Source organism: Leucoraja erinacea, chromosome 32, assembly GCF_028641065.1.
Source record: "Leucoraja erinacea ecotype New England chromosome 32, Leri_hhj_1, whole genome shotgun sequence".
NCBI classification, from domain to species: domain Eukaryota; kingdom Metazoa; phylum Chordata; class Chondrichthyes; order Rajiformes; family Rajidae; genus Leucoraja; species Leucoraja erinaceus.
In genome coordinates this window covers 2,547,336-2,562,008 of record NC_073408.1, presented here as the reverse complement: position 1 = coordinate 2,562,008, position 14,673 = coordinate 2,547,336, and the positions used below count along the sequence as shown (strand labels likewise).

Genomic DNA, 14,673 nt, shown 5'->3' with positions numbered 1-14,673 from the left:
GAAATCAGCTGAAAATGTCAATACTCAGGATATTGATTTTCGCTGGGCTGGAAGAGTACGAGTTTCAGAAGGAAGCACAGTGAACGAAGATACAGATCGACCTGGAATTAATTGCAGAATGATCTCAAAGTATGAATGACCTATTCCCATTTCTGCTTGAACTAGAGTGGAGAGGCAACGCTGTGACTGGTAGGTATATCTTAAACTATAAAATCTCCTCAAGATTTTCTTGGAAGGTGGAACCTCATTAACGCAGAGAAAACAAGAGACTACTGACAATTAGGGTCGTGATCATGCAGCATATCAAGGCATCCCGGATCTAATTCATATAATGATTCCAGACAGGTTTCTAAAACAGCAAGCAGCAGATAGTCTCACTGAGAGATGAAGGTTGCCGCAGGTGGATAATTTCACATACACAAAAAGCAGGTCTCGGTCGTTGAAAAATCTTTTGTTAACCTGCAGATCACGCCAACCATCGATCACCCGTGCACATTATTACTCCTACATACTAGGGGGCAATTTACAGAAGCCAATTAACCCCCAAGCCTGTATATCTTTGGATTGTGGTTGGAAACTGCAGCACTATGAGAAAACCCACATACAGCGCCCGCAGTCAGGATCCACAGTATTGACAGCAATATTGGATTTATTCTTAACTCTAACACAAATAAAATAAGAAGCCACTTTGAAGCAATGGAAAATTAGGGGTTTAGTGGTCATACTGGAATTAATTTGTAATGAGATGAGCACTGAGTGAATGAATAAACAAAATGGAAAGGCAGACTTGTGTTTAGATTTTTTTTCCACAATATGCCAATGTGCTTTAGTGTGTTAAATACTTTTGAAGTATAGTCACAGATGTAATGTAGGAAATGTGACAGTCAATTTGCGCACAGCAATCTACCACAAACAGAAGTGTGATAACGACCAGATAATTGCCTAGAATGCAATTGCATATGGCTGTTTTCCTCAGCAACTGAAAATCATTTTTTTTCTTGAGTTAAACATCATTTTTTTTCTTGTTAAACATGATTAACAATCTTTTCCTGGTTATTTCATGTCACACCAGAAACTCAAGTAGACAGCTTTGAGCTTGTGTCACCTTTGCAACCATTCTGAGATTTCTATATGTAATGCTTCATTTGAAGCATCATTGGGGAATTTGGACCACATCGTCCCAGGAGTGGCCATTACTGCATACCCATAGTTTTTCCCAACATGGTATCAGACTGGGACAACTGGCAGATGAGTGAATTACTTAACTTCATTCTCTATTAGCAGCTGCCCATCGACTGAAACCATCACAATCCTTTCCCTACACCATCGCAGCCTCACAGCATCTTTCTGCTCCTCTGCTCCCTCAAGACAGCCCACCCCTCCACCTTCCTAATTCCTGCAGTTTCCAAACAGCAAAGCTCCAAAGTTGCCATCCCGATCCTGCTGCATCAACCTCCAAATCTAGTGTTGGCTAGCACTTCATCGATGCCAGAGCTGTACAACTCTTGAAAGGCGCCCATAAATAAAATTTATTATTATTATTATTACAACATTACCACTGTTCCAGAACTCACTTGTGTCAAAGACAGGAAATTATGGAAACACTCAGCATGTCTTGCAGCACTGGTGGGAAGCGAAACAGTTAATGTTTCGAGTCACAAACCCTTCAACAGCATTACAATTATTCCTCCCGACTTCTGTGTTCATTTACCCACATTAGTAATTCAAAGCAATTCTGTTTTAGTGATGTTAAAAGGGAGATGAATATTGTCCTGGACACTGGGTAACTGCTTGTTCTTATTCAATACTGAGGATTCATATCTATCTCAAATACTTTGTATGAACATTTCATCTGGAAGACTGGAATCTAATACTACAGTGAATCCTCAGCAGTACACTGTCTCATCTGTCAAGATATCTGAGATTAGTTCTCAAGAGTTGAAACTGAGTGTTTCAAATACCTTCCGACTACCAAATGCACTACCATACGAGCCAAAGCGGAGATTTTGATTATAAAGGATTAACATTGGAGTAACTTGTTCATTCGGAAGATGCATTAGGACTCTTTTTTTGAAACAATTAAAGGTCATGGACACATGGGTGAGACTAGGGATTTGACAAAATTGATATCATCCTTTGACATTACTGCAGATGAATAACTTGTATTTCACAAGATATGCACCCATGATAATTATTATTAGGCTAGATTGGTTTAGTTTAGTTTCGAGATACAGCGGGAAACAGTCCACCGAGTTCACGGCGAGCATCGATCACCCATGCTCACTATTACTCCTACATACTAGGGGGCAATTTACAGAAGCCAATTAACCTACAAGACTGGATGTCTTTGGATTGTGGTTGGAAACTGAAGCACTGAGAGAAAACCCACATACAGCAATTGCAGTCAGGATTGAACTGCAACGCAGCAGTTCTACCACAGTGCCACCCTGTTCCTGGTTAAAGTCAGCAACAACTGATGGTGAAGCTGAAGGAGAAGGTTTTTGGAGTGGTGCCATTTTGGTTTACGGTTGGTTAGAACAATAACTAAGTTAACAGAAATGTAATTAAAGCCATAAAACACGAGAACAACACACAGTCAGCAGAGAAATATTAAAACTGTTAGTTCATTTTTTGCATATGGCCAATGGAGCATTAAAAAATTATGGAGAAACCTGAAGGCAAGTTATTAAACAACATATGGAGAATCCCATAAGGAGTAGAGACAATATTGGATCTAAAATCTGAAGCAAATTTGGACAAATGTTTAACTCAGCAAGTGGTGATAATATGAATTACACTGCCTGGATAGTCAATGGCAAACTCGAAAGGATTTTATATATATATAAAATTTAGAGTGATGGAGAGAGCAGGACTAATTGGATAGCTCTTCTAGGCACAGGAATAATGGGCCAAATGGCCTTCTGTTGTGCTGAGTGATTATGCTTGTGTTGAGAAAGGAGAGCATACAGCAGCATAACTTAAATCAAATTGCCTTTAGAATATTGCGATTATCTCATGCTTTCATTTTGCATAACATTATATCAGAGGGCCATATGTTTGTATGGAGAACTTGGTGTTATGAGGAAAGAACACAAAGAGGATAGAATAGTAAACTACATAAATGCCCAAGAGTGCATAAAATTTATAAATATTTCAAATGAGAAGTGGATATTTGAAAAAGATGAGCAGTTTGGTTGATCTATGACCGTGCTTTTTAAACTATTTCAATGTCATTCACTCTTGAGTATTTATCACAAAATTTCATTCACCCTCGACTAAATTTTCTTATGTTTTTTGGTATTTTTTGTCTTATTCTCCCTTGTGTATAATTTTATATATAATTTATTTTGTCACGCAAGCAAAAAAACGTAAATTAACTCACATCTTAAATGTTTATTTTATTCGACTTTTTGAACATCCTAAAAATATGTAAAGAAAACTAGGAGTGGAAAATAAAAGTTTAATTACCACTGGAGTTGGAAATTAATTCCATTAGAATGATAAAAAACCATTCCAACGTCTAAACACTGGGCTTCAGCCCCATCCTACCCTTTCGGGGCTTTGATTACTGCAGTTTTTTTCTTGGAAAACTAGCTCAAAAAACCATGGAGTATGTGATTTAATATATTAGTATCCAACTAATATAACTTTCTATGTCAAGTCAAGTCAAGTTTATTCGTCACATACACATACGAGATGTGCAGTGGAATGAAAGGTGGCAATGCTCGCGGACTTTGTGCAAAAAACAAACAAACTACAACCATAATGGAACAGAATCACATATTCTTTTACATATTACATATTGTGGAAGGAAGGAAAAAGGGAAAAAAAAAAACAGCAATTAAAAAAATGGTACAGTAAAGTTAGTCGCTGGTGAGGTAGGAGTTAACAGCCCTAATGGCCTCTGGGAAGAAACTCCTTCTCAACTTCTCCGTTCTCACAGCATGGCAACGGAGGCGTTTGCCTGACCGTAGCAGCTGGAACAGTCCCTGACGAATGCTCACAATACCACCAAATGGCCAGAGCGAGCAACACCGGAAATTGGAGGAACAGCACCTCATATTCCGATTGGGGAGTCTGCATCCTGCGGGCATGAACATTGAATTCTCCCAATTTTGTTAGCCCTTGCTGTCTCCTCCCCTTCTTTAGCCCTCGGGCTCCTCCTCCTCCTTTATCCTTTCTACTCCCCCAATGCAAATAAGTGCTGGTGGATTCAAGTGCAGTAAATATATATAGAATTCTAGTTCTAGCAGAAAAGTAGCTAAATTGGCAACACAAAGTAGAGTTACAGTTCAACAGTGGCCTACAGTGATCCTCCAGTGTTGCCATTCATAAATTTATGATCCCACTAGCTCGTCTTGTCTTCCTTAAAAGGTTATATTTCAGTAAATTTGGGAGATATCCTGCTACTTTGAAATTAGAAAGCTCCACTGCCATTAAAACCAGTAAGAACTAATTAACCACTTTAATGGCAATGCCTTAATGTAAAGAAAAATATATATAAATATCTGAATAAATTAAGTAATTCACCCTTCATTCATCCTTCTAGTTTAAATCACCCAAAAATAATTTCATTCTGAACCATTCACCAATTTAAGAAGCACTGATCTATGAGAAAGGATATTTATCTCGCCTGTTTTCCTTTTTTGTTTCTAAAAACGACTGTAGCTGATGTCAGGTTTTAATGTATTCCTTTCCCCAGTATTTTACTGCAGAAACCAGCCCACTCAAATTACTAAAAATCTGAGGTAAAATAAATAGCAGACAGTATAATGTAGTACAACTATATTAAGCAGTTGATTAGTGCCACTGCTAAATCATTCGGGGCCATTATGCATGTCTCTTGAGATCTTTCTAACATAAGTATCCTGTAAACACACTACTAGGTAGCATGTAAAATACAATTCATGCACATAAATTGGGCGTTTGTAGGCTGGGAGGATCTGTAATGAAGGCCTAAAGTGAGCAAATCCATGGACTACACACCAGAACTGGATCAAAGAGTTGGATTTGCTCAGCCCTTCAGGCCATCATTCCAAGTCCACCCAGTAGACAAAATGCCCAATTTATGTGTAGCACAGTCTTGAATTATCCTAACAAGAACAATCTTTCATTTCATCAGTGTTGTCCTTTTGCAGTCCAAACTAGACCTACCCCACAATTACAACATATAAAATTGCATAAAATTTGCAGCACAGTAGATCCACGCAGTTGATCAAAGCAATTAAGTTAGCCCACTGTACATTGGATTCAGTTAATCCAAAATTTAGACACAATCTTGGAATAGTGAATTATGATAACACAACATTTTTAGATATCATAAAGTATGATTTATAAAATGTGATTGCCCAAAAGTTATAAACCAGATTACAATCCTTTTCTGTTCAAAAAACCAAAGGCAGCTTTTGAAGGTGATGAGATGTCATGTCCCAATAGGAACATTTCTTCAACTTTTTAAACTAAGGTCTGACATTAAACATTGGAAGTGCCATAGGTAACCTTCCATAGTCCTCTGGGTCAGAGCAGCTGCAATGTAACAGACCATCCATTCATAATAGGAAAGGTCACTGTGACACCTGACCAAATATTCCACACAGCAAAACAAATTAAATTCTGTGACACCCGTTGTTCAGATGATGGATCTCACTTCTGAGTTACAAAACTATGGGTTCAGTCCCATTTTGCTGCTTAGTTAGAAGATCTTTCTTTCGGATGAGATTTTAAACAATATCACAATTTTTAAAAATCCGGTGGCTAAAGAGTCCTATATGGGAGCAAAAGACTCTGTGCAGGTACAGCAAGTGTTGCTAAATGTGGTGGGTGGATGGGTACTTTGGGAAGTTGTATGCTTGAGAATGGTGTTCACATGCTCCCATTGCCAAAATTCAAAATGATCAATGTCTTTTCTCTTTTGCAGGTGTGCAGGTGAAGATATTACATACCTGTATTTTCACAAAGATTGAGAATGTCCTGGGGAAATATTCTCTGGTCCTCCTGGAAATTTCTTCCTGTGACCTCAAGAGTATTTGCGGCCAGCCTGTCACAATCTTTATGAACAGAATTTGCATGAATCACTGGGTCAGTTGATTTCAAGGACTTGCAACATATAAAATTGGTAAACGATTGGACAGGCTAGATGCAGAAAAAATGTTTCTAATGTTGGGGAAGTCACAATTTAAGAATAAGGGGTAGGCCATTTAGGACTGAGATGAGGACAAACTTCTTCACCCAGAGAGTTGTGAATCTATGGAATTCTCTGCCACAAAAGGCAGTGGAGGCCAATTCACTTGATGTTTTCAAGGGAGAGTTAGATTTAGCTCTTAGGGCTAAAGGAATCAAGGGATATGGGGATACGGAGCACTGATTTTAGATGATCAGCCATGATCATATTCAATGGCAGTGCTGGCTCGAAGGGCCGAATTACCTACTCCTGCACCTGTTTCTAATTATACAGGCTTCAAACATGGCAGAGTAGCACCATTGATAGAGCCACTGCCACAATGTCAGCAATGAGATTGAATATCCCACTCTTGCTTCTGTTTTCATGTATTACACACAATCTGCTATATAGTTTTCCCATGTATACAATAGGCAGTCAGAAATTAGCCTGAGGGTAGCCAGAAATTGCCTACCTCATGCAGCAAACAAGGGTTGTGCAATTTGTTCACAGGGACTAAAGTGTCGCTTCCCCAAAATACTCAATTATTCTTGTGATCACAGAACTTTTATCCTTGAGACCTAATCTCAGTAGCACCCCGAGTATCTGCTCCAGTTTTGGAAGGATATCTTGGTACTTTTTGTGCCTGCATTAAATATCCAACAAGATAGCACATGCATAGCTCTGCAAAACCTAAGATTTATTATGTACAAGCAGCAAAAACAAGTATTCTCCAGTCTTAATCTTGAAAATTCAAACGGAAAACAAGTCTGCAAAATGGTCAAAATCCAATTTCCTTCTTTCACTGATGTAGTATGGGTTACAATCAACTCACACTGTGTACAGTACCATTATAGTTGTTTAGTAACGATACTCAAAACTCCAAATACATCAGCAACTTCCCAATGCTGGTTGAACTTTAAACATTTAATAGCCAAGTTGTGACATCTGAAAGGCAAGGTGAGCACGACATGCAGGAAGCAGACTAGATGCTCTGTACCAGCCCAAAACAAGCAGATTCAGAGAAATCAGACAGCTATAAACACAAACAGCTGTCACGCCTCGAGAAACTGCAACTCCAATGGCAAATTTGAGTGCACGCATTCACACATCTCTTCTGCCTGTTCTCTTGGTTTCAAGGGCACTTCTGTCTCTTTGTTGGAAGTACTTTCTCTGCTCCTGCACAGCATGTTCCAGTAATGGCAAGTCAACTCCATCCGCATCAATTAGCAGCCGAGCCTGGATCACAGGAACGTTCCCTAAAAATAATGCCACCAAGTTAATACCCCAGCAATCAAAACAATTGCAGCATGTGAGAAAAGCAATGTAACTAAGTTTCCAGCCTTGTGGTGTGCTTCTCCATCTTAGCCAAAGTACTGCAGCTGGCCTATCTGCCCAGTACACAAAGTGGATATGAAAATAGCTATGATAATCCAATTTTCCAGTTAACTGCACAATGAACCACTAAATCCAAATTTTGAAATATTTCATTAATGATTTACTAGGTGATATTCAGCTGAACTCAAAGATCAAGGGACAGATAGTCCAATTAGCTTATTTTATATCCCTACATCCTCTTCTCGATCAGAAAAATTTAGCATCAAACAACTTGAGACAACAAGAGTGACAGGATGAGTGATTACTCCATCTTGCATTTGATCTTGCATTTGATCTTGTAAAATTGTCAGGCCACAAATTGCACATGTTAACCATCCTTAATATTTGAAAGAATAATGCATCTTCCTTCCATTGAAGAATGCTTACAAGCATGATATTTTGTCCTTGTTAAATCATATCCAGATATTTATTTATGATCCTCAATTATCAAAAGTGGAAGAGACAATCATCTGTTCAGAAACAAATGTCTTATTCTGCACAAAGTTCGTTTGCTAGGGTTTCCAATTCAACCGAATGGATTGGACTCAAGGGAAGAACAAAGGAGATAGCCATTCCATGCAGGTGTAGCAAAAGCTAGAATTTGCATCTGAAAAAATTTGACCAACTTAAATAAGCAGGAGACTGTGGTTTCAAAACTGCATCGTAGTTTCATATACACCTAAACCACTGATTTTCAACAAAAAAATGTATCATTACTGTGAGTAAAAGTGATCAGTTGGACGTATAGACTTGTGAAGTGCGCAGACATAAAATGTAGAGTGGAATAAAGAATGCAGAGATATATACTCAATGGCAAATATTGAAGGACTGAGAAATAAAACTTTGCAAGTAGCAGGGAAAGCTAATGTCAGCTTCAAACATATGGTATCCATGGCTATGTAAATACCAGCATGGAATATAAAACCAAAAGAACTTATGCTGCAAGTAATTAGGAAAGCTAACAGAATGTTATGGTTTGTTGCTAGGGTAATTGAATACAAAAGTAGGGAAGTTATGCTTCAGTTATATGGTGTACTGGTGAGATCACATCTGGAGCATCTGTCCAGAATTTGCTTCTTTATTCAAGGAAGGATGTTGATGCATTGGGAACAATTCATAGTACCAGACCAACTCCCAAAATGAGAATAGGTTGGACAGAGTTGTTTCTATTAGAGCTTAGAAAAATAAAAACGGACTTGTCACGATAGGCATGGTAATTTATTTTTCCTCTTGTGGGATAATCTAGAATCTGGAGTCAATGTTTAAAAATAAGGGGTCACCATTTAAGACTAAGGATACCATTTTTTTCATGGGTCCATATACGCAAAACAGAGTGGAAGTTACAGGTCCAAAATTACATATACACCAAATATGCAAGAAAGGCAGACCATCTTTAAGGCACATTCAACACTTTATAATAGAAAAAGAGAGATTCTTGATAAGCCTGGATGTGAACAGTTACAGCAGGTAGATAGAATTGCACAATAGAATTCATACTCAGCCATGTCCTTGTTAAATGGATAAGCAGGCTCAAGAAGCCAAGTGAACTATTCCTGCAGCCAATCATATGTTCATAGCCTTTATAAATCACATGGTAGGACTCAGCTGGATTATGGGCACTGGAACAAGGGAAGAATGATGGAGATGATCATGAGCCCAAGTATATTATCTACAAAGTGTCCAATGATGAGGCCCAATTATTTGCAGCTGCTTCTACAATGATTTGGCTAGCCTTGAACTGATCAGAATTCAGGACATTTGCTGATGATCAGAAAGAATGCTTAGCTCTCTTTGCAATCGATGCACACATACACTGAGAGTTGTATATCATTTCACTGCAATGTTGCAGTTCAATAATGAATCAGGCAATGATCATCTCCAGCAAATATTAGTCTTCTTAAGAATTAATTGAATTATTATCCCTGACCATCAAAGAAACTTGAGAAACTGCTTTGCACCTCTCCACACAGGTAGGGCGAGACCCTGGGTTTTCTGTTCTGAGTGCCTCACTTCCCCAAGGCGCAAGACAAGAAGATGATGGAATACGCTTCAATCGCCATTGTTGGTCAAGTCCAGCTCTCCTCTGAATGACAATTGTATTTGTAATTGTTCATGAAATACCAATTCCATTGGTAGTTTAAGCATTTATCACCAGATACCTTAAACAGTGGAAGTTGCAGATCAACCACTAGATCTGAAGTACACCATACTTGTGAATGACAGACTTATTTTCCCAAGGCCTAAGCAGATTAATTTTCATAACAATCCATTAGTTTAATGGCCAATATTACACACACCTGCTTTCATTTCATGTTTATCCAATTACATTAATTTAAATTCCCTGACACACCCCAGGATCATTAGTTTACACCTGCAAACAATATCCCATTATGCTAGCAGAGTGCAATCTATAACTGCCTAACCATTCCCATAACCACAGGGCTTCCAGAAGTCTGTTCTCACTAATTTTCTAAACCTGCCACATGTTAATGACAAAGTGGAATTGTGCTCTTTATACCCAAATTTAAGCTATACAAATATAGAGGGAAAACTGGATTAAGTACTGACCTCTGCTGGTTTTAAATCTGTACTTCGGACAGCTTGAGATTTAATGGACAAAAGTTGAGATATAATGGACAGATGGAACAAGCCGTCATTGGCATGCACAAGCTGGAATTGCCTGCAAGCACAGCTTGCATTTATTTATCAACTAGATTGTGGTAAAACACCCCCAAGATGCCTTACAGGAGCAGTGTCAAAAAAATGCAGCACAGAAGTGTTTGGATAGATTATTAATGACAAAGCTAGGATTTAAGGGGCTTTAACAACGAGCTGATTTAAGCTCAAAGACCAGGAAGCCGCATTGGAGAAATTCCGTGAGATCATGCTGGAGCTGAAACAAATCATTTTCATAGCCTCCCCCACTCTACCTGTTGTGCTTTCCATCTCTCCAAGTGCCATATATTCTGTTCCGATCCGAGCTTCAAATGGTTCCACCAGTGAAGTGAGGACTTGAAGTCTGTAATCATTTGAATTGTGATGAACAGAGAGTGCTGCCTCAGAGATCCTGGCATCATAATTAGTTAACCTACAATATTAAAAAAATGTTTAAATGGAGAAGGTGACAACAGGAACAGCATTGTGCTACACCAGAGGTAGGTCCAATATGTTTCTGCTATTTTGTATATGGTTTGAAAATTTTATCAATTGGCTGTTCAGGACTTCATTGAGCCTGAAGAAGGGTTCCAACCCGAAACGTCACCTATTTTTCCTCAAGAAATGCTCCTTTATCCGCTGAATTACTCCAACATTTTGTGTCTATCTTCATAAATCTCTACATTTGCCAAACAGTTCAGTCTGGAAACAAACATATCCATTTACCTTTTGCAAAGCAATATTTCCAGAAGAATCAATGGGCAACTGAGCTAGTGGGTTAGAGGAGAGTGCCAAAAGGAAGTTTACATCACAATCCTTTAGTTACATCAAATTTGAAAGTCAGATATAGGCTATTCAACCCAGCTGACCCACACTATTCTTTATTTGCAACAGCTCACCCACTTACTACCATATACTTATGTTCCTTTATTCATATGTGGAGAGGATGTTTCCTCTAGTGGGAGAGTCTAGCACTAGAGGTCACAGCCTCGGAATTAAAGGACATTCCTTTAGGAGGGAGATGAGGATGAAATTTCTTTAGTCAGTGGGTGGTGAATCTGTAGAATCCTTTGCCACAGAAGGCCGAGGGCCAAGTCAATGGATATTTTTACACAGAGATAGATTCTTGATTAGTACGGGTGTCAGGAGTTATGGGGAGAAGGCAGGAGAATGGGGTTAGGAGGAAGAGATAGATCAGTCATGATTGAATGGCGGAGCAGACTTGATGGGCCAAATGGCCTAATTCTGCTCCCATCACATGACTTTATATATGCATCAATTCACCTCTTCATGAGTCAATTAATATATTGACATACAAGCTAGTAAACATATTGAAAAGTTTACAATTTGCATTATCAAATTCTGTCATGATAACAGGCCAACAAAAAAACAAAACAATACTTCAGAACAAATGTATGCAAGTATATTTTTCCACATAGAATCATTATTGAATGACGTGCAGGACAGCAGTGGAATTCAAACTGGGAGTCAGTTAGATTGTTATTAGAAGAGCACAGGTGAAGGAGGTTGTTGACTCATGTGAGGGATAAACTAGATCAGTGCAAGAAGAAATTATCTGCCTGGAGGCTTTTTCTGTGAATTACTTCCATATAAAGAGGAATACAGGGGAAAGTAAGGCAAGTGTTGATGTGAATTATGCAACTATTGGCACGTACCTGCCAAATGTTCTCACTGTACTTCCTTCATCCACTGCACCTGAACAAATCTCCCACAAAAAGTGAAATACGCCAGGCTTTGGTAGCATTTTCTTTTCTTTTCTCTGTTTGAGTGAGAGTTAAAAATCTGAAATTAGTTTCTGTTTCCATAGTCATTGATTACATTGAAGATACAAGTTACCTCTGATTGTCACAATGGGGCTTCAGGGTTGGTTATCACTTATCACCAAGAAGCAGCATGTCTGTTACCATCAATCCTATATTACCATTAACACTGGAACAAACAGCTGGCAATAATGCTTCCAGGTTTACAATGAAAGTAATTTTCAGAGGTAAAAAATTATATGTAGCGCTGGATGAAATTTCGCTCCATGATACTTATAAATCACTTGAATACATCCCCAAAGTTTGTAGAGAATTTGCCAGAGTGTGGGGGGACAATTTAATCCAAAACACGATGTTGATGTGACATAGACCATACATCTGGTGGATGAAATATGGAAGGAAAACTGAATCAGTCCACTCAGCAGAGCAAACTGCTGTTGGAGGAACACAAGACTAAATTGCAGGAGGAATGCAAGACCGATAAACTTAGATCTTTTATATGGACACGGGTATTATTGCTATCACAGGGACATAGTTGAAAGAAGGGCAGGTCTGGAACATTCAAGGGGATAGCATCAGCATTACAGCAGAAAGGTGTACAAAAAGGCATTGGAAAATTAAGTACTGGTAATTCACAACTTGAGTAAAGAAAGGATATCCCTGGAGGTACTTGAAATGGTCTTACAGATAGTGTTTTGGAGCAAAAAGTTCAATTTCAATGAGGCCTTAAACACACATTGAAACTTCAGACTGAAGAAAGGTCCCAACAAAAATGTCACCTGTGCATGTACTCCGGAGATGCTGCTTGGAAAGACACCAAATGCGTTTGACCCACTGAGTTACTCTGGCACTTTATGCCCTTTTACTAAACTACATGGTTAACAAAACTTCAGATCAAGCGCAAGGCAGCTGATCCTTGCTTTTTGCATATTTTTCAATCATTTGTTCAATACACCATCTATAGATCCCATTTCCCTTTCCCCTGACTCTGTCTGAAGGGTCTCAACTCGAAACAACATCTATTTATTCTCTCCAGAGATACTGCCTGACTATGCTGAGTTACTCCAGCTTTGTTGTGTCTGATCCTGTTCCAAGTCTCTTTGAGTGCTTAAACTTGATGTAAGGACACACCATGACCTAAAACCATTGACACACAAAGAACTTACCACACAATGTTGACCTTTCCCGAGGGATTTGCCTGTCAATGGGCCAGTTTCCAAAGAAGGGTCTCAACCCGAAACGTCACCTATTCCTTTTCTCCAGATATGCTGCCTGACCCGCTGAGTTACTCCAGCTTTTTGTGTCTATTATCGATGGGCAAGTTTGTTATGTTGGGGGGAAAGCGACTGCTCCAGCCGTGCCCTCTTCTCCAAGGAATAGATGCATGGAGTCTCTTGCCCAGAGTAGCGGAGTGAGTTAAGGATCAGAGGACATGGGTTCAAGGTGAAGGGGAAAAGATTTAATATGAATCTGAGTGATAACTTTCTTTACACAAAGGGTGGTGGGTGTAAGGAACGAGTTGCCAGAGGAGGTAGTTGGGGCTGGGACTATCCCAACCTTTAAGAAACAGTTGGACAGGTACATGGAGAGTACACAAAAATGCTGGAGAAACTCAGCGGGTGCAGCAGCATCTATGGAGATGGAGAGGACAGGTTTGGAGGGGGTATGGACCAAAATGCAGGCAGGTGGGACTAGTGTAGCTGGGTGAGCTGGGCCGAAGGGCCTGTTTCCACACTGTACCACTCCAATTCTGTTTTATATGTTCGACAGATACCTAGTCTCTGCAGTGCATTAGTTATTCGAATGAAACATAGAAACATAGAAATTAGGTGCTGGAGTAGGCCATTCGGTCCTTCGAGCCTGCACCGCCATTCAATATGATCATGGCTGATCATCCAACTCAGTATCCTGTACCTGCCTTCTCTCCATACCCCCTGATCCCTTTAGCCACAAGGGCCACATCTAACTCCCTCTTAAATATAGCCAAGTGGCAGCGCCACTTCTTGCTCACTCTAGTCTAACCCGTCTTGCATCTCCCGCTTCTGGCCTTTTTCCTCCCCCCCACCCCCATCCCATCCGCAGCCCCCGTAACCCGATTTTGTCCCTCAGACGAAGCTCTTTTTTTTAATAAATAATAAGATTAAAAGGGAAAACAACGGACCGACGCTGTCCCGGTGGCCGGCGGCCGGCGCGCGGACCAGAGATCACGGAGCGGACTGCAACGGCGCGAGCAACCCCGCCGCGAGCGCGAGCGCCTGCGCGGTCACATGCACATGAGGTCGCGTGACGGCGACCCTGCGGGCGGGGCTGGCGCTAGGGGGGCTCGAGCACGTGACGGTAACCGTGGCGACCAGCTACCCCGCCCCCCCCCGACGGACGACGAGCGGGGAGGGTCAGGTGACCGTAGCCATGGCGACCGGAGGAGGGACCTGTAACCGTGGCGACTGGTGGGCGGGGCCAAGCGTGCAGCGAGGTCAGGTGACCGTAACCGTGGCGACCTGAGGGGAGGGAGGGGGCGGCGAGGAGGTGGGGGCGGCGAGCGGGCTCAGGTGATGGTAACCATGGCGACCGGAAGCAGACCTGAGTCCCAGGCAACGCCTCTCCGGGTCACCTGCACAGGTATCAATCAGCTCGGTGCACCACTACTGGGCCTTTTAATATCACTCTGCTTTGATTATTGTCTACCAGAATTATTGTAGGGGA

General features: G+C 40.4%; 1 protein-coding gene across 2 annotated transcripts; it reads right to left on the bottom strand.

Moving 5' to 3' along the window:
* Positions 1-6,836: 6,836 nt before the first annotated feature.
* LOC129712270 (CST complex subunit TEN1-like) lies at positions 6,837-14,279 on the bottom strand. Of its 2 annotated transcripts, none has more exons than XM_055660567.1 (4): positions 14,132-14,279; positions 11,866-11,969; positions 10,465-10,553; positions 6,837-7,416 (listed from the first exon to the last, which is right to left on the bottom strand). In XM_055660567.1, the coding sequence occupies exons 2-4, from the start codon at positions 11,952-11,954 to the stop codon at positions 7,262-7,264; spliced, it is 333 nt and encodes a 110-aa protein (XP_055516542.1). In that variant the 5' UTR covers positions 11,955-11,969; positions 14,132-14,279; the 3' UTR covers positions 6,837-7,261. The 2 variants fall into 2 exon arrangements, with proteins under 2 accessions (XP_055516542.1, XP_055516541.1); XM_055660566.1 differs by having other exon boundaries at positions 10,465-10,622; positions 14,132-14,278.
* Positions 14,280-14,673: the final 394 nt, after the last annotated feature.

Coding starts and splice junctions, on each gene's coding strand:
- LOC129712270 (XM_055660566.1), bottom strand. CDS start 11,954: ATGCTACCAAAGCCTGGCGTATTTCACTTTTTGTGGGAGATTTGTTCA. Junction 10,623..11,865: donor ACAGTGAGAACATTTGGCAG/GTACGTGCCAAT, acceptor TTAATATTGTAG/GTTAACTAATTATGATGCCA. Junction 7,417..10,464: donor AGAGATGGAAAGCACAACAG/GTAGAGTGGGGG, acceptor CATTATTTTTAG/GGAACGTTCCTGTGATCCAG.